Here is a 24,848-nt window from a genome sequence, read left to right as displayed (position 1 = left end):
TTCCAACAATTTGGAAGGTATGACAAGACTTACAAAATTCAGCCACATCTTCTTCTTCTCCAAGATGTCCAGAAAGCGGTGTTTCGTGGGCTGTGCTGAGTATCTCCGCTCGGTAAGCTTTGGGAATCTCAACCTGATACTTGACAGTCCACTCATCCTCAGCAGGAGCGTCAGGTGGTCTCCACTTTCGCATCAACACATCATTTTCAACAAAGTAACAAACAGAATTTTTAGAAACTTCTCTCCCATCAACAGCCTTTTGAAACAGGCAGAATATTTCTTGGTCTTTATGTTGTTCTTTAATACGACTTTCTTTAGATAAACTTCCCTCAAAGGTTTTGAATCCTTCATCGACTTTAAAAGCTTGGCTGAGGAATGTTTCAGACAAGTCAACCTCAGAACTAGTATTCTCTTCAAGAGCCTCTTTTCTACTCATGGCTCGAGTAACAACACATGACAGGTATAATCCCGGATGATCACTTTCTATAGGATCAGGGACCTGATAAAAACAGGGCTTATCATAGATAACAGGGCTAACACCTACTTTATCCCCTGCAAGATCATTGCCAAGAAGAAAGTCTACTCCCTCAAAGGGTAAAGAAGATCTAATGCCGAGGGTAACAAGTCCTGAAACTACGTTTGATGACAAATAAACTTTATGAAGAGGAACAAGTTATAATCTGATGAATCTACCTCCTTGATAAGGACATTAGCACCAGCAGACGATCAGAAAATGGCAAAGTATCTGCCAGTAAAAGGGATTGTGAAGCCTCAGTATCCCTCAAAATTATAATAGGGAAGCACTAGACAAATCACTTGTCAATGAAACAAAACCATCACGAATGAATGGTTCAAAGGTCTCCATAATAGGTTTAGATCGGAGAGTGAAATTCCTGTTCATATCACCAGTCTGAAAAAGATTTAATCTCATGAAGTGTGTCACCCAGACTGTCACAACTTTGAGGTATAGTTTGCTTAGATGTATCAAAACCAGTGGGCTTGGCTTCATTTTGTGCCTGATGTTTTCTTTTTAATTTGAAGCAGTCTGATAACAAGTGACCAACCCTTTTTACAGTAATTACAAACAACAGAATTAAAACGTTTGTTTATCACATCCGGTTTAGATTTATGAGCAGGTGGAATGAATTGGGGACTTGAATGTATTTCGTCCTCAAAATTCTGCTTCTTCGGATCTTGCTTGCCAAGGTTTCTTGATGAACGCAAACTATTTTGACGACTGCAAGAAAAGGACTGGTGGGGCTTATCAGCGAAAAAAATCTTATGAGTCAGAGAGCAGAGAGTAATCATCGGCAAGACGGGCATCATCATCAAGAGTTTCTACCTTTTGTTCGTCAGCAAGAAACTATGAGGCAAGAGAGCGAATCCCTGTGCCCATGATAATTATTTTCAATCTTTGTTTAGTTCGCGCCATGCTATTTTGGGAGATTATAATCCGCCATTAAGTTTAAAATTAAATGACGTCACTCTAACTGACCAATAAGATGTCGACATTAAAATAGCAACGCAAACAAAAATAGATTGAAAAAAATTTTCATAGGAAGAGGGGCATGTATGGGGGATTCACTCTCTTACCTCATAGTCTCTTGTCGTCAATATGTAAGTTCGAACACACTCCTTAAACTCTTCAATTAAGATCAGTTGTCTTAACTTATTATAATCATTATCAATCTTCTGTGAGGAGCAGCAGCGATCAAATAACTGTTCTTTTGTCCTAGCAAATTCCACATAGGTTTGTCTACTTTCTTTCTCACAATTACGGTACGCCTCTGGCACTAATTCATAACCCTTTAGAATTAACTGTTTAACAGATTCATAATTTGAAGCTTACTTTAGGACTATAATTAAGTGACTTCTTCCAGTGAACGCGCGTTCTTGGTTGAGTGTATGACGTCACAGAGGATTTTATAGAAGCAAGCGCTTTCTAGAATCACTACGGGCTTCACTTTGCGAACGGAGTAATGGCGGACGGGTTTTCGACGGTTTTCGGACAGTCATTTCCAATCTCAATAAGTTTATACAAAGCTTATTTATAGCTATCTTTGCAATTATGAACTCATTGAATGGATTAAAGCATGAACAGGGGCGAAATAAAAATTTTCGTCACAGTACCACTTTAAGGAAGATGCCTACTAATTCAAAGATATCTTGGCGCGGTTTTTGGCTATCGGGCTTTCGAAAAAAAGAAAATTCGGGGTAACAACGCATTTTCCAGAGATAACAATGCTTCGATTTGTCAAGAAATGCCATACACTGTTATGTAATTTGATGCTTTTTGGAGATAGTGTTTGTTAATTATCTCCGAAGAATGCTTGGTTAACCCCAATTTTCTTTTTGGATCCCAACAACCTTTCGTAAGATCTGCTTTTCCCGGATAGTTTTAAACGCATCAAAAATACTGCTGTATTAGGAGGTATCTTTCTTAAATATGTGGGATAGCGTACGAGGTAGTTATTCTTAAAGGGAACTTTGGATCGTCATGCAGGCTGCATTTGAAAACAGCGAACCTTGTGGAAATCTTCGGAGTGGGGGACAAATAAATTTTCACTGCACGAGTTTTCTTTCAACTTAAATTTTACGCGGAATTTTACTCCGGGCGTGCAAATTTCTCTTCTTTCTTTTCTTTTCTTGAACAACTTCTTACAGGCGTTTTCCGGACCTTCGATGGTTTTATTTTTTTCTTTCTCATTTTTTGTGAGTGACCTTTCCCTATTCTTGCAGTCCGGGAGTGAGGGATGAGGGATATGAGGAGGGGAATAATTGAACTTAAGTATAGGAGACCTCCCACTTTTACTGACTTTTACCGCGGAAATAGAAGACTCCATTGAACTTGCTTCAGGCAACAAATTTAATAATCACAAACGTTTTCTTACTTAACAACTAAAACATCTACATCAGCTCCAAAGAGTTAATTTAAACTAATTCAAATTAAATGGCAAAGAACCACGGTTGTCGAATCTCTTATGAAAAGAGACAAACAGGGCGGTTTTGCGTCTTGTTGCCTTGCCTTTTCCGCTTAAATAGCAGGCAGCGTAGAGTAACGAGCTTCGGCTACTTCACGCAGCTCAACATTGGTGTAGTCTTCGTCATGCTCAGTTATCACAATGCGATGTTCTATGAAGTGAAAGTCTGGCATGTCGACTGGGCTATTCCCTCTGCAAAGGAACAAACGTTCTCGGATCAGTGACACTGAGCTGACTAGGCTAGCTGGGAAGAGACACTGATATAGCAAGTGGAATCCTGTTTTTATAGGTGAAAATTCTTCCCACTGACGTTAACAAACAAGCAACTCCAGCTGAGACACCTTCAAGTAAAATGCTATCCCACGCAAACCTTTGTTTTAGTTCTTCCATAAGAAATCTATTTGGTGACATTTGTATGGTCTTGTTCACCACGATTCTCTCTTAGAACTCGGTGGTAGAGTGGGCAATCGACACCTGGGGCTAAGACTTTGGATTGTACTCCCTCCACTGAAGATTTTTTGTTTGTGCCCCCCTCCTCTTAGGAAATTCCAGTTAGGCTTCGTTCGTTTTTTCAAAAATTTTGGCTTCTAAGGCCCCATCCCGCTAAGAATTTCCCATAACCTTTCTTGGGGTGGGTATGGTTTTCTTTTTCTGAAACTGCCCATTCGACTCCAATTGTTTTCAACTTGAGAACATTTCTTCATTTTGTTGACTTATTTTAAGTCATCAAATCACTTAAAGGAGAAGTATCATGCGAATTTAACGTAATTAAAAAAAAAACCAAATGGTTGTCTGCGAACAGAAACAAAAAAGAAAAGGCAATTGTCTGGTTTTGTAATAAATTATCACCCCAGTGCAATAAAACTGTTGATTATTGCATCTAGCCAGCGAGAGTTAAATTGGAATGGATTGAAACTCGAGACTTGATGGGCCAACGTTTTTCAAGTTCTCGAAATGCGCTAGAACAGATCACGAGTTGTTCCTTTTGAGAATTGACTTGATCAGTATTTCCTCTCGTTGTTCTAGAATTATTTTGTAGCTAAGTGAAAGTTTTCCGTATTTCACTATTTTTAACAAAACGGGTCAAAAACCCCATGACACTTCCCCTTTAACAGATACAGACTTACTTGTAAATACTTGTGTGTTCAGATTGGTAATAGCCACCTCCTTCAAGTCGATAAGTCCTTTCATCATAGCCCTCCAGAAACCCATTACGAGGATACATGTTCTCAGTGGATGGCTCCGATCCCAATATCCTCCTCTCCATGACTGGACCATTAGGGGGAAAGTTCACACAGTGAAATCTGATGCTATTTACAAAACGCATCTCCTCTTCCTCTTCCAACCTGTTGAAAAAAGAGTCGGTTGTGAACACAACATCCAAAGCGAACTCTTTTAATCTTGAGGCATATAGCACTCGGGTATTTTCTTATCTCCAGACTTGACGAAAGCGTAGCATTTTTCCTCCTACTCGGTACTCGTTGTAGTCTCCCTCACAGACGTTCTTTTGGCTCGCACGCAATCTCTTCTACCCAACGTTGGGGAGGAAAGATTGCGTGACGAGCCAAAAACCATCTCCAAGGGAGGCTATACTCGTGGTCACTGCTAAGGCATTGTGAATAATGAAAGACAGCTCTTATTTCTCTCACTTCAGTGATCCAACGCATACAAAAAACATGTGGATCCCACATTCCTGAGTTAAGTGAGTCCATTACCATCAACATGATCATCATTATGTAAATGTTCTTCTGGTAAAGGGCTATCTTGACAGGATATGTATTGAGATCCACTGCAAAAGATTATATTGCAGCCATTGTTGTTCAGAGAGTAAAGAAATAAAAACGAGAATCGTATCATTATATTGATAGTTGTAAAATAGCAAGCCGTATTCAGGTAGTATTGCATGTAAAACATCAGGAAATTTCATTAAGTGTAAAGTTAGGTAATGAGGAGTTACAGGTTACATCAGAGGAACATTGTTAAACAGTCTTAACAGACTGAATTCATCTAACGTGAACTCAGTTGTCAGCTCAGGCCCAACCGACAGCACTTTTACGTGAAGCTAACCTTATATGGCTGGTTACCGTGCACGTGGCCTGATCTTCAAAGGGCATGACTCTTTCCCAGTGATACCCTTCAGGAAACGACTGCTTGAAAAAGTCTGGTATGTTTTGTGGATACTTGGTGAAAACTCTGTTGCCATACTGGAATGCTGTTGTCAAGATATGATAAGAGAACGGCAGAGGAGCACCATTGACGACCTCAAGGTTCATAACCTGGTCTCCCCTAAAATTCATAAAGCAATTCAAGACTATCAGAAAATCTGGGAAGAAGTAAAGGTAAATGGTCTGCTTCATGGGGGAGGGGCAAAAAGTGTCCCTCCAAGCGTTTATAGTGAAAATATCTGGCGCGTTTCGCGTTTTAATCAGGAATAACTTTCAGGACTGGGACTGGGCGAATAAATATCCCTCCGACCGCCGAAACGAAGCTGTGAAGAAGAAAACGAGGATTGTTACAAACGAAAAGAAAGTCTTCGAATTACGCCGAATAGTCACGAGTTTCAGATATAACGCTAAAAAGGTGGATTTGGGGCAAGGATCAGTCCGGCTAGAACAGACTGAAGGGAATTCGTTCATTATCTGTTCGGTTTATTTACCTCCTAATGGATTCATACAGATAATCATGTACCAAAACAAAGATGGCTCCTCGTGTCTGCTGCGCAAGTCTAAAGGACACTAGTTTTCACGGGCTCACTGTATCGGTTGCTCGCCGGAAGAAGACAGAGAATACACCCCACTTCCCACTAAACTAAAAACATTAACCGTTTTACAACTTTTCTTACTTGTAAGGGTAGCCTGTTCCTTTGCCTTTAATTGTAAAGGAGTGCCCGTTAACAATACCCTCCATATGTACGTCAGTCTTCATTTCCTCTGCAATTCCATTCTGTGAGATAAAAATGGAAATAAATTACCCATCAATGGTGGACAATAGAACAAAATCATTGGCGAAAAGCAAGAAAAAAAATTTTTCAGTGCACTACTTACCTGGAGGTAGGATTGAGGGGAAGAATCCGACCAATCAGCGCTAGTACTGCAGGAGAATATGATAACAATGATAATGACGTTCTTTAGAGCGGAAATCGCCATCACTCATAGGTTGCTTTCAGACGAGATCTGTCAACAGAGCAGTAGCAAAAATTAGAGAAAAAAAGTGAGGAAACAAAACTAGACTTAAAGATGATAAAAATGATTAAATTACAAGGAAAGAGTTAATTTACAATAAAAGTTGCAAAACAGAGTTTCTAATTAAAACTCTATGAGTTGATCTCTAGGGGACTCTTGTTCTATTCCTTAGTAAAAAATAAGAGTAACGCGACTGCCCCTTGTTGCATCTCGCTCATATAAGTCTAAAACAATTGGCATGAGCTGACAAGAATTGTGATAAGATGAGCCGGTACTAAAATTGTAATTGTAATCCAAGACTCCCTTGATACATTTAAAAACCTAAATCACCAAGGTGAATGGCTCTTCAGCGTTGAGAGTGCTGTTATAAACCAGTGTCACATTCAAAATCCACTTTAACCAATAACAAAAAGGGACACCTTTTTGATAGAAAAACATGAAATATATTGCCGGGATAAAAATTAACGATGTCATTCGTATCAAGTTACGTTGTTTTAGTGCCAGAAGAAAAAAGGTAATTGAATTTCTCGCCCCTGATTGATCCTTCAAATTAGAAAACTCCCGACTTATTTCACCGACCACCTGTGGCGTAGTTTCTACAATGTTCACTTATTAACTTGATTCCCTGTATTATTCCTCGCTTTATTTCTAACGCTATCCACCATATTCCTAGTTTCCGTTCAACTGAATCACGTCCCTCTTTAGCGTTGAACTTCACAGTGGATTGTTTAGGCTTGGTCTGTGCCATTCGAACCAATTGACTACTCGGATAATAATAGTACAGTGTAAACGCAATTGCCGCTCCCCTATATAAGCTATCTAGATATATACGGCATGGTTTTTGAGGCGTTTTGGTCTGAAACAGGGTATATATTTTAACCATTTTTGACTTAAAATCTGAGAATGGGTATGAATTGTAGATGTTAACTACAATAAACTACATTTCGGCCTTATCCTTATCAATTTCGAGTCTTTTTCGGCTTGTGTTATAACTAGTATGTAGCCGTTTTTACCACGGTAGCAATGAAAGCGATGCCTGTTCGAGAAATAACATTTCTTTTCTACAAAGCAAGGTACTACGGTTGTTCGTGGAGCTGCCTTTGAACTGAAGCACTTCAATTTAACAATAGATAAGTCATCATCAGTTAGCTACTCACCTCTGGTAAAAGATTTGCCTTCCTTGATTCCAATGCGTTCCTTCTGCGGTCTCAGAAGAAAATGATTTAAAGCACGCATCGCCTCTATTTTATGCCCCCCTGGTATCCATGGTACCTCTCCTTAGATGGTAAAACGTTTAATTGCAGACATTGAAAGAAAGTTCGAGAATCTTGTTGAGCAATACCCCGAAATTATTGCGTCAACCATAAGAAGATTCCCATAGATAAACGGCCCAAGAGGCGTGGTGGGGGAGCGTTCAAACATGGTTGGGTCAGGTGGAAAGCCTGTACGACTCCCTGTTTTCCTCACGGCCTTTAGACCAATTTAGTTTCTCGTGTACACTTATAGCGGGCTACCAGGATTTGAGGGATTTGATACTGGCTGAATCGTACAGTCTTGTCCTTGTTGAGAAATACCCAGAAATTATTGCGTTAAACATAAGAAAGTTTCCATAGATAAACCACTGTCTTGCTGCTGCGGTGTACGTTCCTTGGAACTTTCTAGAATTGGTATAAGCAATGTAATTATAGTACATTCATGCAGAGTTGCTGTTGATAATGTGTCGGCGTGCTTTGAGTGAAGCTTTCTTGAATTATCAGCAATGCTTTCAAAATACAATCATGAATGAATTAGTCAGGGCCACAGCCAGAATTTCAAGAGAGGGCAAGGCAAGTGAAGGTGCGAGCCTCCAGGAGGGTCTGGGGTATGTTACCCTGGAAAATTGTGAAGTGTAACAGGTCTGAAATGCTACTTTTAGCACTTCTTCGTATATATATATTTTTTTCAAAAAAATCAGCCTTGTTCAAGTGTAAAATGGTAGTCTTTTTATTGCTTACTAATCAATATTATTTATACTGGCTCCCAGGCCATGTGACACCACTGATCACAATTCTTTCTTCTCCTCCGGTTGCTATGGCCCGAAGTGCGTGGTACGGGAGCGTTCAAATATGGTGGAAAAGGTGGAAAGCCTGCACAACTCCTTCTCCATGTTGGCCTCTTTCCTCAAGGCCTTTCGACCAATTTATTTCCTTGTGCACATTAAAAGCGGGTTAGCTGGAATTGGATGATTTGATACTGACTGAATAAAGTCCTGTACTGCTAAGTGATAGGGTGTGAATCGTGGATTAAGCTTTATGATGCAATTGTGTAATGCCGGGCCCGGCAATTAGTCATTGTTGTAAGATGTTGTGATTTACGCCTCTTCAATCCTTTCTTTAACGTTTTAGCTACTAGTAGAGACATGTTACACATCATAGAAGGCTGAAGTCTGTTTGAATTGTCTTGGTTTTGGCTGTTTTGTCATCGCCTGGCTTTCCTTTGTTTGTGTTGCGTGCCGAGAGCTTAATATTATTATCGTTTTTCTATATGCCAGTCGAATGACGGTCTTTTGAATATGTCAATTTACGAGCAGGCGACACCACAGTTTCTAACCTCCCTTGTCGGTCTCATCAGTTGCCTGGAATGACTAAGTTTCTCTCAACGCAACGTCATGTTTCTTGCGGCATAAGACGCATAGTCGCGAAACAAACAGAACAAGAGGTCAAATTCAAAATAAAAAGAAAGCAAAAGCCACAGAACTAAAAATAACGAAATAACGCTTGAGCTCATAATTTGAAACAAGCGACGGTTAAACCAGTTAGTGTCAGGGATAAACTTTAAGGACGCTATCTTAAATGCTATTTGGGAATTAGTTTTCAACAAACAGTCGCGAGTTTTCAAAAGTATGGAGCATTTCTTCGTAAAACTGAACTTCTTGACAAGTTCTGTTTTCTACTGATCCATTTTGCTTTCGTTCAAATAAGAGAAACCTATTTTCAAAAAATATCCATTTATTACAATCACCAAATTAAAGTACGCGTACATGAATGTATGAAGGTGACTTTTTGTAGATCATCCTCAGTTCGGAGGTATAGAAGGGTCGAAAATCTAAGAGAAACGCAAATAAATTATAATCCGTCTGCAGCTTCAATTCCAGTGCATATTTTCCGAAGCCTCTGCACAAAGAGAGGGCAAAGCAGGTATCCTCTTAATAGAATCAATCCTCCTTTTAGATCCATAACATCCTCTTCTTTGACGAAAGATATTTCAATTTCACAAAAGCAAAAAAAAAAAGGGTTCAAAGGGTTCTTTCTTACTTAATCAAAGGGCGTCGGAGGACAAGCAGTTCAGTTTTCCAAGAGAAAAGCAAATGGGTGATTTCTGTAGCTTGGGATTTTGAGTGCATTTCTTCTACATGCTCTACGCAAAGAAAGTTCGAGGCAGGCAAACTACGTGCTGTATACTTTATTATAAGATCTACAGAATTTTTGTGATGAGAGCTTTTTATTTCCATTATTCTTCTTGCGACATTTAGTAACAGAACACAGAATGCTACATAGATCTGTAATATATATTCTTGATTGCAGGGCTGACACTACGGCAAAGGGCTTGTTTATTTGGGCCAATATTTTATCTAGTACAGCTAGTCTTCTTCAGGGCCAGAGTTAATTTCCTTTTGCCGTATCAACGCAAGAAAACGCACATCATGATCTTTCTTAATTAAAATCAAAGGGCGTCGAAGGACAATCAGTTCGGTTTTCCAAGAGAAAAGCAAATGGAGGATTTCTGTAGCTTGGGATTCTGAGCGCATTCCTTTTACATACTCTAGGCAAAGAAAGTTCGAAACAAGCAAACTACCCGCTGTATACTTTATAATAAGATCTACAGAATTATTTTGATGAGAGATTTTTATTTCCATTAAAAATAGATCCACTCAAAGGACACTCGCATACCCCGCCAGTGACAAATGGTGAAAAAGTGGAGCCAGGTTCAGTCTTTCATATGAATGCCTAATCAAACCCAAAGCTTAGGTGAAAAAGTCTGGGCGATCCGAAACCTTCGGCAAACATGATCGGTGCTTCAAGAAGTAGACTTTTTACGCCGACTTTCAAGGTGAAATTAAAAAACATATGCGAATGGTTTATCCCACATATCTGCCCCTTTACTTTCATCAAAAAATCTCAGCGTTAGAGAATACATTATCTACAGGAAACCCTTACCAGTCAGTTTCTGCATAGTAGGTTCCCTTTTGAGGAGAAATAAATTCGCCAAGTCGAGTACTTCTTACCATCCGCTTTTCAACTGCAATGGAAATCATTGCTAGTGATAATATATTCAAGATCTCCGACTTTGTTGCATGTCACATTCTAAATTAGGGGCATTTTCTAAAAAAAATTCTCATACCTCAAACATTTTTATACCCAGAAAGAAAATGAATAAAAATTATTTACAACTCAACTCGGATTTTCCTTTTCCGAGCTATAATGCCTGTGTCATGGACTGAAAAAACTGGCATCTATAATTTATTCACCAGGCTTAAAACATGACATTACATTTCAATGGCATACTGATATCACTCATAGACATTCGAATCCTAGCAGTATACAGGATGGTTGTGCCATGAACCTAGTTTAATGGCCTTAGCCCCCACGAGTCTCCTGTAGCTCAGTTGTAGCACCTGGTCCGAACTAGTCATCGAAAGGTCTTAGGTTCAACACCTGTTGGGAGAACTCGATTTTTTTTCGCGCATTCCTTGTAAGTAATTTATTTAACGTAAAAAACACGGGGGATGCTTGCGCAATCTCCAGAGCCAGACGCTCTTAATAAAGCCAAGTGACTTGACAAGAATCCAGAGCGAATTGGAATTTGGAAACGTCGGCCTGTGTCACTGACTGGAAAAAGCGCGAGTCATGAATTTCACGTGAACCGAAGGGCCAATTAATAGAGCTTCGGGCCACCATCATGGCAATTTCTATCAAGGAAGATAAAACTTTGGTAATCAGAGAAGTAGAAAGAAGAAAGAATGTTGGCTTTGCTTTGGATTAAATTTTAACTTCAAAAATTTAATTTAGCTCAAGAAACTCTTATTTAGCGTTATGCATGGTGAAGCGAACTAGCTTGGATCCCTTACCTTGGACGAATCGGGATAATCATTCATTATACGTTTATAAAAGAATAATTATCAGAAAATTCATGCAAACTGGCAACTGATAAGTATAATGTCCCTGTGTTCTTTGAGTTGAGCTTTCTTTTACTCTGTGTCATCGAAGACGATGATTTTGTTGATCTTAGAATATCACATTTGGCATATCCTCTACGTTCTATGAACAATCAGTATTTCCCGTTTTCCTGAAAATAAATATTCATTTTCTGCCGAGGAGTGCTTTATGGGCTAAATGTGATAATATACTTGATAAGGACCACTGTATGCAGAAACGCTTCCAAGGTCACTCCAAAAAGAACGTGTGGTTAACGTTGTTATGAATATAATTAAGCTATCCCTCATGAAAAAGGCTCCCCAACTGGGTTCTTCAATCCCGAATCCCGACCATTAAAAATGTCAAATCCTCGGATCCCGAAAAACTATTGGAGACCCTCATCAAAGCAAGGATAAAATGGATCTTATACTTAGAAGAGCATCTAAAAATAAGAGAATGCTTTGCTTTCGACAGTCATTAATTTTGTTCACCGCAGCCAATGGCCATTCTTCTTGCGACATTTAGTTGCAGAACACAGAATGCTACATAGATCTGTAATATATATTCTTGATTGCAGGGCTGACACTACGGCAAAGGGCTTGTTTATTTGGGCCAATATTTCAACTAGTACAACTAGTCTTCTTCAGGGCCAGAGTTAATTTCCCTTTGCCGTATCAACGCAAGAAAACGCACATCATGATCTTTCTTAATTAAAATCAAAGGGCGTCGAAGGACAGACAGTTCGGTTTTCCAAGAGAAAAGCAAATGGGGGATTTCTGTAGCTTGGGATTCTGAGTGCATTCCTTCTACATACTCTAGGCAAAGAAAGTTCGAAACAAGCAAACTACCCGCTGTATACTTTATAATAAGATCTACAGAATTATTTTGATGAGAGATTTTTATTTCCATTAAAAATGGTTCCACTCAAAAGACACTCGCATACCCCCCCAGTGACAAATGGTGAAAAAGTGAAGCCAGGCTCAGTCTCTTATATGAATGTCTAATCAAACCCAAAGCTTAGGTGAAAAAGTCTGGGCGATCCGAAACCTTCGGCAAACATGATCGGTGCTTCAAGAAGGAGACCTTTTATGCCAACTTTCAAGGTGAAATTAAATAACATATACGAATGGTTTATCCCACATATCTGCCCCTTTACTTTCCCCCAAAAATCTCAGCGTTAGAGATTACATTATCTACAGAAAACTCTTACCAGTCATTTTCGGCACAGTGGGTTCCCTTTTGAGGAGAAATAAATTCGCCAAGTCGAGTACTTTTTACCATTTGCTTTTCAACTGCAATGGAAATCATGGCTAGTGATAATATATTCAAGATCTCCGGGCTTTGTTGCATGTCACATTCTAAATTAGGGGCATTTTCTAAAAATATTGTCATACCTCAAACGTTTTTATACTCAGAAAGAAAATGAATAAAAATTATTTACAACTAAACTCGGATTTTTCTTTTCCGAGTACTATGATGCCTGTGTCTTCGACTGAAAAAACTGGCATCTATAATTTATTCACCAGGCTTAAAACATGACATTACATTCCATTGGCATACTGATATCACTCATAGACATTCGAATCCTAGCAGTATACAGGATGGTTGTGCCATGAACCTAGTTTAATGGCCTTAGCTCCCTCGAGTCTCCTGTAGCTCAGTTGTAGGACCTGATGCGAACAAGTCATCGAAAGGTCTTAGGTTTAACACCTGTTGGGAGAACTCGAATTTTTTTTTTCGAGTATGCCTTGTAAGTAATTTATTTAACGAAAACAAAAACACGGGAGTGCTTTGCGCAATCTCCAGTACCAGACGCTCTTGATAAAGCCAAGTGACCTGACAATAACCCAGAGCGAATTGGAATTTGGAAACGTCGGCCTGTGTCACTGACTGGAAAAAAAAAAACGTCTATCAACTTAATTATTTTTCATTTTTGATGCCACAAATTGAAGAAATCCGTTGCATCTTTCTTGTCAAAAGGCGCGAGTCACGAATTTCACATGAACCAAAGGGCCAATTAATAGAGCTTCGGGCCACCGTCATGGCAATTTCTTTCAAGGAAGATAAAACTTTGGATACCAGACGAGTAGAAAGAAGAGGGAATGTTTGCTTTGCTTTGGATTAAATTTTAACTTCAAAAATTTAATTTAGCTCAAGAAACTCTTATTTAGCGTTTTTCTTGGTGAAGCGAACTTTGATCCCTCACCTTGGACGAATCGGGATAATCATTCATTATACGTTTATAAATGAATAATTATTACTACATTCATGCAAACTGGCAATTGATAAGCATAATGTCCCTGTGTTCTTTGAGTTGAGCTTTCTTTTACTCTGTGTCATCGAAGACGATGATTTTGTTGATCTTAGAATATCACATTTGGCATATCCTCTACGTTCTATGAACAATCAGTATTTCCCGTTTTCCTGAAAATAAATATTCATTTTCTGCCGAGGAGTGCTTTATGGGCTAAATGTGATAATATACTTGATAAGGACCACTGCATGCAGAAACGCTTCCAAGGTCACTCCAAAAAGAACGTGTGGTTAACGTTGTTATGAATATAATTAAGCTATCCCTCATGAAAAAGGCTCCCCAACTGGGTTCTTCAATCCCGAATCCCGACCATTAAAAATGTCAAATCCTCGGATCCCGAAAAACTATTGGAGACCCTCATCAAAGACGAGGATAAAATGGATCTTATACTTAGAAGAGCAGCTAAAAAGAAGAGAATGCTTTGCTTTCGACAGTCATTAATTTTGTTCACCGCAGCGAATGGCCATTCTTCTTGCGACATTTAGTTACAGGACACAGAATGCTACATAGCTCTGTAATATATGTTCTTGTTTGCAGGGCGGACACTACGGCAAAGGGCTTGTTCATTTGGGCCAATATTTCAACTAGTACAACTAGTCTTCTTCAGGGCCAGCGTTAATTTCCCTTTGCCGTATCAACGCAAGAAAACGCACATCATGATCTTTCTTAATTAAAATCAAATGGCGTCGAAGGACAGACAGTTCGGTTTTCCAAGAGAAAAGCAAATGGAGGATTTCTGTAGCTTGGGATTCTGAACGCATTCCTTTTACATACTCTAGGCAAAGAAAGTTCGAAACAAGCAAACTACCCGCTGTATACTTTATAATAAGATCTACAGAATTATTTTGATGAGAGATTTTTATTTCCATTAAAAATGGTTCCACTCAAAAGACACTCGCATACCCCGCCAGTGACAAATGGTGAAAAAGTGGAGCCAGGCTCAGTCTCTCATATGAAAGGCTAATCAAACCCAAAGCTTTAGTAAAAAAGTTTGGGCAATCCGAAACCTTTGGCAAACATGATTGGTGCTTCAAGAAGCAGACTTTTTATACCGACTTTCAAGGTGAAATTAAAAAACATATGCGAATGGTTTATCCCACATATCTGCCCCTTTACTTTCCCCAAAAAATCTCAGCGTTAGAGAATACATTACTTACAGAAAACCCTTACCAGTCATGTTTGGCACGGTAGGTTCCCTTTTGAGGAGAAATAAATTCGCCAAGTCGAGAACTTTATACCATTTGCTTTTCAACTGCAATGGAAATCATGGCTAGTGATAATATATTCAAGATCTCCGGGCTTTGTTGCTTGTCACATTCTAAATTGGGGGCATTTTCTAAAAATATTCTCATACCTCAAACATTTTTATACCCAGAAAGAAAAAGAATGAAAGTTATTTACAACTAAACTCGGATTTTTCTTTTCCGAGTACTATGATGCCTGTGTCATGGACTGAAAAAACTGGCATCTATAATTTATTCACCAGGCTTGAAAACATGACATTACATTTGATTGGCATACTGATATCACTCATAGACATTCGAATCCTAGCAGTATACAGGATGGTTGTGCCATGAATCTAGTTTAATGGCCTTAGCTCCCTCGAGTCTCCTGTAGCTCAGTTGAAGGACCTGATCCGAACTAGTCATCGAAAGGTCTTAAGTTCAACGCCTGTCGGGAGAACTCGAATTTTTTTTTTCGAGTATGCTTTGTAAGTAATTTATTTAACGAAAACAAAAACACGGGAGTGCTTTGTCCAATCTCCAGTACCAGACGCTCTTGATAAAGCCAAGCAGTGACTTGACAATAATCCAGAGCGAATTGGAATTTGGAAAGTCGGCTTGTGTCACTGACTGGAAAAAAAAACGTCTATCAACTTAATTATTTTTCATTTTTGATGCCACAAATTGAAGAAATCCGTTGCATCTTTATTGTTAAAAGGCGCCGCCAGTCACGGATTTCACATGAACGAAAGGGCCAATTAATAGAGCTTCGGGCCACCGTCATGGCAATTTCTTTCAAGGAAGATAAAACTTTGGATACCAGAGGAGGAGAAAGAAGAGGGGATTTTAACTTAAAAAAATTAATTTAGCTCAAGAAACTCTTATTTAGCGTTTTTCTTGGTGAAGGGAACTTTGATCCCTCACCTTGGACGAATCGGGATAATCATTTATTATACGTTTGTAAATGAATAATTATTAAAAAAATTCATGCAAACTGGCAATTGATAAGTATAATGTCCCTGTGTTCTTTGAGTTGAGCTTTCTTTTACTCTGTGTCATCGAAGTATTTCCCGTTTTCCTGAAAAGAAATATTCATTTTCTGCCGAGGGGTGCTAGATGTGATAAAATACTTGATAAGGACAACTGCATGCAGAGACGCTTCCAAGGTCATCAAAAAAAGAACGTGTGGTTAACGTTGTTTTGAATATAAGCTAACCGTCATCAAAAAGGGTCCCCAACTGGGTTCTTCAATCCCGAATCCCGACCATAAAAAAATGCCAAATCCTCGGATCCCGAAAAAATATTGGAGACACTCAACAAAGACAAGGATACTGACGTATCTTATGCTTAGAAGAGGATCTAAAAAGAAGAGAAGGCTTTGCTCTAGACACTCATTAATTTTCAGTCACCTTACCGAATGGTTATTGCGACCTTTAGTTACAGGACACAGAATGCTACATAGATCCGTAATATATATTCTTGATTACAGGGCTGACCCTACGGACAAAGGCTTGTTCATTTGGGCCAATATTTAACTAGTACCAGTAGTCTTCTTCAGAGCCAGAGTTAATTTCCTTTGCCGTAGTGTAAGTGCTGCAATCAGTGTATTTTTTTTTTTTACACGTTAAGTGACGTCTGGCACGTGCATTTCTACTACAAGAGATCCCGCAGCGAAACGTGTTCAGAACAGGTGTGATTCTCTATTACTATTGGTTGCTATGGGAGGCGCTCCAGTACACCACTGGAAATTTCGCGTATAAATCCTACCATTTTTTCTTTGGTTGATTCTAGTTACAATTTGTAGGGCGATTTCTTTTCTGTTGGTTTAGCGCGGGGTAAAAATCGGCCTGATTCAAAATATTTGTAGCACTGCCATCAGTTTTTATAAATCGGGACGATTCTGGTCCGCCCACTCATTTTCTTTGTCAAATTCAGCCACAGCCGCGCGATTAAATTAGCCTTACTGAATTTACCTCCATATCTGTTTCTTATAAAATGACAGGGAATCTTGACGAGAAAATAATAAGAGTATGAAAAAAATGCCCGCACCGGGCGAAACTGGAGGTCCTTTTTCATTTGAATATAATCCATCTGCCTGTAATCAAGCACAATTTATTTACAAAATAAGTGCTTTACGTACGTTAAGAAAAAAATATATAATACATGTAAATATGATGTGTACTTGGAGTAATCAGCACACAGGTAAAACTAACTGATTTGCCACCGCTGTGATGACGGTATACAGACAGTAGAAACTAGAAATAAAAGCGCAATTGCAAATCTCTCTAATGCCGAACAGGATTACCCAAGCAACCAACAAAAAAAATACCTATTTTCTTTGTAAGATAACAGGATTACAGTTCTAGTATTCAAGTTGCCTAACTAGTTTTGCATTCCATCAAGACCGCACTTTTTTACATGCGGCATTTTTCGTATGCATACTCGAAACTAAGGCTGGACTGTCAGGTTGAACGGGCTTTAAAACGCATTTGAAGCGCGTTTCGAATTAGCTGGTGAAAAAGTTCCTTTCTCCTTTTTATAGCATGTGAACTGGTTTCTTCACGTTCTGTGACGCAGTCTTTATTTATCAACGTATCAAGACCCCGTTGTTGATTTCAGTTTTATTCAAATAAAATCCAGAGGTGTTTTCAATCGCGTATCAAACGCGATTTAAAGGTGTTTAAGACGCGTATAAAAAACGGATTGAACGCGTTTTAAACGCGTATCAAACGCGTTTTGAACGCGTTTAAAACGCGTTTCAATCGCGTTTAAAACTCGTTTTGAACGCGTTTCAATCGCGTTTTAAACGCGTTATGAACGCGTTTCAAACGCGTATTAAACGCGTTTTGAACGTGTTACGAACGCGTTTCAAACGCGTATCAAACGCGTATGGAACGCGTTTCAAACGCGTTTTGAACGCGTTTTAAACCCGTTTTGGACGCGTTTTGAAAGCGTTTCGAACGCGTTTTAAACGCATTTCAAACACGTATCAAACGTGTTTTAAACGCGTTTTAAATGCGTTGTGAACGCGTTACGAACGCGTTTTGCGCGCGTTTCTAGCGCGTATCAAAATGCGTTTTGGACGCGTTGTAAACGCGTTTCGTACGTATTTCAAACGCGTTTTAAACGCGTTCAAAACGCGTCCAAAACGGGTTTAAAACGCGTTCAAAACGCGTTTGAAACGCGTTTAAAACACGCGTTTAGGACGCGTTTTGAACGAGTTTCAAAAAATGCGTTCAAAACGCGTTTGATACGCGTTTAAAATGCGTTTGATATGCGTTTTAAACGCGTTCAAAACGCGATAGAAGGGCGTTTAAAACGTGTTCGAAACGCGTTTGAAACGCTTCCATACGCGTTTGAAACGCGTTTAAAACGCGTTTGGTACGCTTTTTAAATGCGTTTGAAACGCGTTTTATACGCGTTTGAAACGCGTTTATAACGCGTTTGAACGCAATTGAATTGCGTTTGAAACAAGTTTGAAACGCGATTGAAACGTGTTTAAAACTCGTTCAAAATGCGTTCGAATCGCGTTTGATACGCGGTTAAAACGCGTTCAATTCGCTTTTTATACGCGTTTTAAACACGTTTAAAACGCGTTTGACACGCGTTTGAAAACACCTCTGGATTTGAATTGAATAAGACTGAAATGAACAACGGGGTCTTGATACGTTGATAAATAAAGACTGCGTCACAGAACGTAAAAAAATCAGTTCACATACTGTAAGAGGGAGAAAGGAACTTTTTCACCAGCTAATTCTTTGTGTTGGAGAGAATTTTGTACTACTGATTTTTTTATCCATACATACAAGAAAGTTAACGCTTTAAATTTAGCGTAGAATGAATATAGAATATATACCTTGAAATGAACAACTGTCAGTCACGCCAAAACAAACACTACTATAGCACACCGTGGAAAAGAAAAAATGCTCAGGAGGTTTTATTTAAAATATCAATACACCTTTTACTGTTCATTTACGCAAAATATACATTCATTTACGCCAACAGTTGAAACTATACGGCAAATATACGTTCATTAGCACTTCCATGAACTTCATTAACGCGAATGAACTTTCAATGACGCTACTTGCATATGTATTAATACTCAATAGCATCAATGGATGAACAATTGCGCGTTTAGACAATCAAAGATAGCAAATACATGCACTTTCAATCTCGCGCAATGGTTAATCATTAACACCGATAGAAAAATAATTGTATAGTATGACAATCAATTGCGTATTAGAGACATACAATAATGCAATTTGCATAGAGACGCACAATCAATTGCACCTTCATACAATCGTTTATTCGAAATGGCCAATCATTAACGTGAACTGACAAACATGTGTGTAGTAATAACAATCAACTATGGAAAAAGAAATTTCAAAATTGTTCGATAGCAGCGGCGACCGTCAAATAATCTTCTTTAACATCTTCGAAGGCTTGAATAATTCTTTGTCGCAGTTCAAGTAAGATTCTGATTCTTTGTGGCTTGATTTTCCTCGGTTCTTTCTGTCTCCAATGCGTCTACTTGTTCATACAGCGTACTCTGTTTGTTACAGTACTGTAGATGTACAGTAAAATAATTTTCATTTTATATCCGCTTCAGCAAAAGATTGTGCAAAAAAACATAAAATGTTAATGATAAAGTATATACTCCTGTGTTTTTGTTCAGTATTTTAAAGTACATGTAACTACAATGAATGACCCTAACGAATATTTTTTTCTTCCTATTGTTTATTCCAAAAATACTAACGTTTGTCAGTTCACGTTAATGATTGGCCATTTCGAATAAGCGATTGTATGCAGGTGCAATTGATTGTGCGTCTCTATGCAAATTGCATTCTTGTATGTCTATAATATGCAATTGATTTTCTATCGGTGTTAATGATTAACCATTGCGCGAGATTGAAAGTGCATTTGCTATCTTTAATTGTCCAAAGGTGCAATTGTTCATCCGTTGATGCTATTGAATGTTAATACATATTCAAGTAGCGTTATTGAAAGTTCGTTCGCGTTAATGAAGTTCATGGAAGTGCTAATGAACGTATACAGCTGTTTTGACAAAGGTTGTCCAAATAAAGCGAAAAAGCGTAAGCGACAATACCAAAAGGTAGTCTGGGAAATACGCAATAAATTTCAATAAAAGCTCAAATCCATAATGCCTCGACCGTACAGCGAAGACTTGAGATGGCCAGCATTATGGATTCTGAGCTTTTATTGAAGTTAATTGGGTATTTCCTAGACTACTTTTCGGCATTGTCGCGTACGCTTTTACGCTTTGTTTGGACAACCTTTGTCGAAACAGCTGTATTTGCCGTATAGTTTCAACTGTTGGCGTAAATGAATGTATATTTTGCGTAAATGAACAGCAAAAGGTGTAAAAGGATAGATCCTTTCCAAAATATGGCTAAACGGTCATGATATTTACCTGGTGATAATTATTGTATTTCTAAAAGAGTTCGGTTCAGAAATGTGTCTATCGGTCTGAACGGCTTTAAGTTTAGTTGCGATTGAAATTCGTGAATATTAAGGAAATCGCGGAGCTCTGTACGGCACGCAGCGAAGAGTGCCCAGAAATTTTATTCCATACATTAGTAGATTGGTCTTAGCGCTTTTGAGATAAAATAGACTTAACCCTAAGTCAGGTCCTACTTTTGCGAAAATAGGCTTTAACTACATGTATGTCACGTTTAATGCATTCTGAAGTTTAGGAGGAGGTATTTGGAAAAATTGTAACTCAGTCTAAAGTTCACAAAAAACAAACGTTAAACATTTAAATTGTTATTGACAAATGGAACTTTAATGTGTAAAATATTCAAGCTGTTTGAGCAAGGAATAACGTTTTAACAAATAAAGAAGCCTTGACTGTGCTCTGTTCTGTTGTAAAGCACTTAGGAAGCGGCTAGAGCACCCAAGAAGTGTAGGGGGAAACACAAGACGAAGTCGGACATGTCAAAACAAGGCATCAAAGTTTACAAACTTTGCTTAGTTCGAATGCAAATGCAGCGTCAGCGCTCCTTCAGTTTTCAAGTAAAATGTTCATTGACTGGTCCGGTGGTTTTGTGGCCCATGAAAATCTGGACGTCATCAACATGGCAATTCGAAACAAACTGCTTAAAGCTTGCGGCCGGTAATAAACCAACTGCTGCGCTGTGTTTTGTCAATGAACAACAGTCGAATTCAAGAGAGCAAGAGGATTGCTGGAACTGTTGACACCGTTAGGAAAACTGGGCTGCTGTAACTGCTGTGGCCTCCCACTCAATGCTCCAGAGAGGATATCTGAACAAGCTGTAAGTTGTTCACTCGAAGGGCGAGCGTTGTAATTTCTGAGGCCTGCTTCATTGCGGTGAGCGGAGGTGGCCATGATGCGGCGTGATAGAACTTGCACCGAAAATGTAAGGATTTCGTAAGCTTATATATTTGTGTATTCGCAAGCTAATTAAATTTTCAGTTCTCCCAATTTTTTGTTTGATCTTTTTGTATGAGAATATAGCTAACGAGCGTTTATGAAATCTTTTAACACTATTTTTCAGTGTTTTCAAGCTTGTGGCATTTTTACATCTCTGCTGTCCATTTTATGTTGTCTTTGGTGTTTTTGTCTCTACCTTCGATGTAATTTCGTCAATTTGGGCGGTTGACATGTTTGCAAATCTTTGTTTGTTTATATTTCTACTTGGCTCACTGTTTTAGTCGCTAACTTCTTCTGAAACTTCACTTTCAATCACCGTGTTATTTGTACTGCTTTTTACCTTGTATGCGCACAGGATGGTTTATGTCTATTGAAGCTAAGAGCTCGTTTTCGTTTTCTAGGTTATAAAAGACGTCTGGATCGAAAAATAATAATAATAAATAAAAAAATAAATGAATAAAACCGAGAGAGAAGTCCAGGAATTTCACAAACGGGCTGATGGCGTGACACCGTTGCTCCGTGCATCTAGTGTTCTCTGACAAAGCACGCTGTTTCAACCAATCAGCGAGTGCGTTATATCGAAACTTTAATATAATTATAGTTAAATTGTTGATTCGCCAAAGATAAATTTGGTAGTTTTGAGGTCACCTTGTAAATCGTCTCGCTAACAAGGAAAAAATTCGCATAGAGCTCAGTAAATGTGATATTTGTTTATGGGATATAGTGATTGATGTTCAAAGAAAAAATCAGCGAGATCGATGAAAAGCCGAAATTTGCCTTATCCGTTCTAACGCGGACAGCCTCTTAAATATGTTTCTAACTAAACTATAAAATTCTTCCTGTCCATAAACGAGAAAACTTGCCAATTAAACAATTAAAGCCTGCACTAGCCAAATGTTCGATGCTAATGAGAGTTCGATACAGATCTGGGCACCAAACATTTGTGATCTTAGAATACTCATAAGAATATTTTCAGCCTGACATCGGCAGAAAAATAAGAATATTCAGCCTGGGCAAGAAAAACGATTATTATTATTATTATTATTATTATTATTATTATTATTATTATTATTATTATTATTATCATTATCATTACTAAAAGAAAAGAGTTTATGTGATATTTCAGATATTTTACAGAGATTGAACAAAAATATCAGATAAACCTTAGAGCAGCTTTTCTTCATTATTTTGATCTTTAAAACCGAAATAGAAAATATAGGGCAGCTGATAATTATTAATTTCAGATATTTCGTTTTCAGTTAGCCTTTCTTTGTCCTACATTTAACTGAATAACATTTCAATGAGATTTGATGAAAACTTATAAAAATGTTGAAGCAACTCTCAAAATCTTGTAAATCGCTCTCTTCCCTCATTTTTTGCTGAAAATTATAAAGATCGGTAGTCCTCTTTAATTTAAAGTAAACAATATATCTATGCGATTCTCAGAAAATACATTTTAACACAACTGAGGGTGTGGGATGCTCAGATAATTGCCGATGCGCTAAAGACTTGATTATTTCCTTCCGTAAACAAAGTATTTTCTAAAAAGAAAAACATAATAATAATAATAATAATAATTAAATTAAAACGCTCCTCCGCAATGAGAGATTTCGCGTCGTTTTTATTTTCGTGATTTTGGGCCTTCTTATATAAATCGATGATTTAGAAACTGTGCCTTTTTTTTTCATGTTTACAAACATGCTCAATTCTTGTCGCAGCTGAATTAAATAAAGGTACACTTCCAAAAGCCAGATGGTGACTGAAGAGAAATTCATTAGTACGGACATGTCGCTGCTCTGCCGATGAATTCTCAAAACATACTTTAAATTAATTGCATAACAATTCAAGGTTTGATCGAACACGTAGCATCTGTTGTTCAGTTCAACTGTTCACTCTCAGCTGCGCCTCAAAACCAGTTGGTCTGGCTATCCAATCAAAATGAACATCCACAAACTAAATTACATCTGTTGGACAGTTCACTTCCAAGTTTATCGTGTGGGTTTGGCAATCTTGAAGTAATTTACTTCTGTTAAGGTATCAATTTGTTTATTTTTGTCTGTATTTGTATTTAAACTTCAGCAATAATTGAATAACGACGGCGACGGCAACGACAACGCTGCAAAACAACAGGTTTGATGTGGAAAAACAATCGCATTGCACGTCCGTTTTAAAGTTTGGTTCGATTCATTTCTTTGCCTTCGATTCTCGATTTCTCGATTCTCGATTCTTCGATTCATTTCTTTGCTTTTACTATCTTTTTGTCCTTTATCATGGCACATTTCACTTATTGTAGTTCTGTGTGGAATAATTGCCTTGAAACTGATAGTGATAAATTAGAAATACATGTAGTGAACAAGAGAGCATTAAGATATGTTTATAACGATTTCTCATCTGAATATGACCGTCTCACCAATAAGATGACATTGTCATGTAGGCATTGTCAGGATATGCTTATTATTGGCCTGCTTACGCTAAGGGATAACGTAAAGAATCTCAGAGGAGTAAATAAATAAGTTTTGCTTAAGGTTAAAATTACATGGCATGGATTGAAATCCACGGTGTATACTGCTTCCAAAGCTTGGAACTCTCTCTCAGACGATCTTAGGTCAATGACTAATATCAAATTATATTACTATTCGTACATTTTAAAGGATGTTTAGTAGGTGCTTTGTCTAAGATGTATTAGTGCCTCTCTGCTTTTTTTTTATGTTTGATAGAAGTTATAATTGAAACTCGATCCTTTCACTAAGCACATTTTATCAACAGCATGCAAGTAGCGACCATCGTGATCTATTAGCAAATCAAGAGAAATTAAGACGTATCCAATATTAGAACCGTTTGTTTCGTTTTTTTTTAAACCTCATTCTTTAAATGGAGTACGAGTATTCTCTAATTTTCCTGAGAGGCAGTGAAGAGCACGAAAACTGTCTCATCTGAGGAGACGCAAGAGTATTAAGGAACGACTCGCAGTCATGAATGTGCCAGAAATTTGCACGAAAATAAATATAAAACTAGTAATAATCGAAGATTAGGGAGTGCGTTCGATGATATCAATCCCAGGCTCTCTCTCGTTTGCCAAGTTGGTGATGATGTCATCCGCCCCTTCAAAATCTGCGGGGGATGCCAGATACGCGTCCCAAGATCCATTAATTTGTTGATCGATGGATCGACTGTGCCATCCAATCTCGACTCCAATCTGTATTAGGCGTATTTTCTTTCGCAATAACGCAATAAATAACAGTGTTTTCTTTTTCCATAGGCTGGGGATCTTTGTAAAAGTTACACCATTATGGAGTATTGTGATCAGCTGATAAAGTTTTCTTTAATTATGATTTATGAATATCCAGCGTTCGGTATACTTTACAGTGCTGCTAGTGCACTGTTCTCGTTGAGCGCAATATTCGGAAATGTTATCGTTATTTACGCGTTGTGGATTTCCTCCTCCGTCAATCGGACCTCAAAAAAACTCTTGCTTAGTTTAGCAGCTTCTGATCTCAGTGTTGGCTTGTTAGCCCATCCCCTCAACGCCGCCATGATGATTCAACTGTTGAGACTTGCTGCG

General features: G+C 38.3%; 1 protein-coding gene across 2 annotated transcripts; it reads right to left on the bottom strand.

The window, feature by feature from the left end:
• Positions 1-2,848: 2,848 nt before the first annotated feature.
• LOC146458181 (GFP-like non-fluorescent chromoprotein) lies at positions 2,849-7,455 on the bottom strand. Of its 2 annotated transcripts, none has more exons than XM_085091133.1 (6): positions 7,321-7,455; positions 6,026-6,154; positions 5,824-5,924; positions 5,038-5,267; positions 4,109-4,313; positions 2,849-3,173 (listed from the first exon to the last, which is right to left on the bottom strand). In XM_085091133.1, the coding sequence occupies exons 2-6, from the start codon at positions 6,125-6,127 to the stop codon at positions 3,035-3,037; spliced, it is 777 nt and encodes a 258-aa protein (XP_084947259.1). In that variant the 5' UTR covers positions 6,128-6,154; positions 7,321-7,455; the 3' UTR covers positions 2,849-3,034. The 2 variants fall into 2 exon arrangements, with proteins under 2 accessions (XP_084947259.1, XP_084947258.1); XM_085091132.1 differs by having other exon boundaries at positions 4,109-4,327; positions 5,049-5,267.
• Between the last annotated feature and the right edge of the window lie 17,393 nt (positions 7,456-24,848).

This window comes from Pavona decussata, unplaced genomic scaffold, assembly GCF_977016875.1.
Source record: "Pavona decussata unplaced genomic scaffold, jaPavDecu1.1 SCAFFOLD_234, whole genome shotgun sequence".
NCBI lineage: Eukaryota > Metazoa > Cnidaria > Anthozoa > Scleractinia > Agariciidae > Pavona > Pavona decussata.
This window is presented reverse-complemented; position numbering and strand designations above follow the sequence as displayed.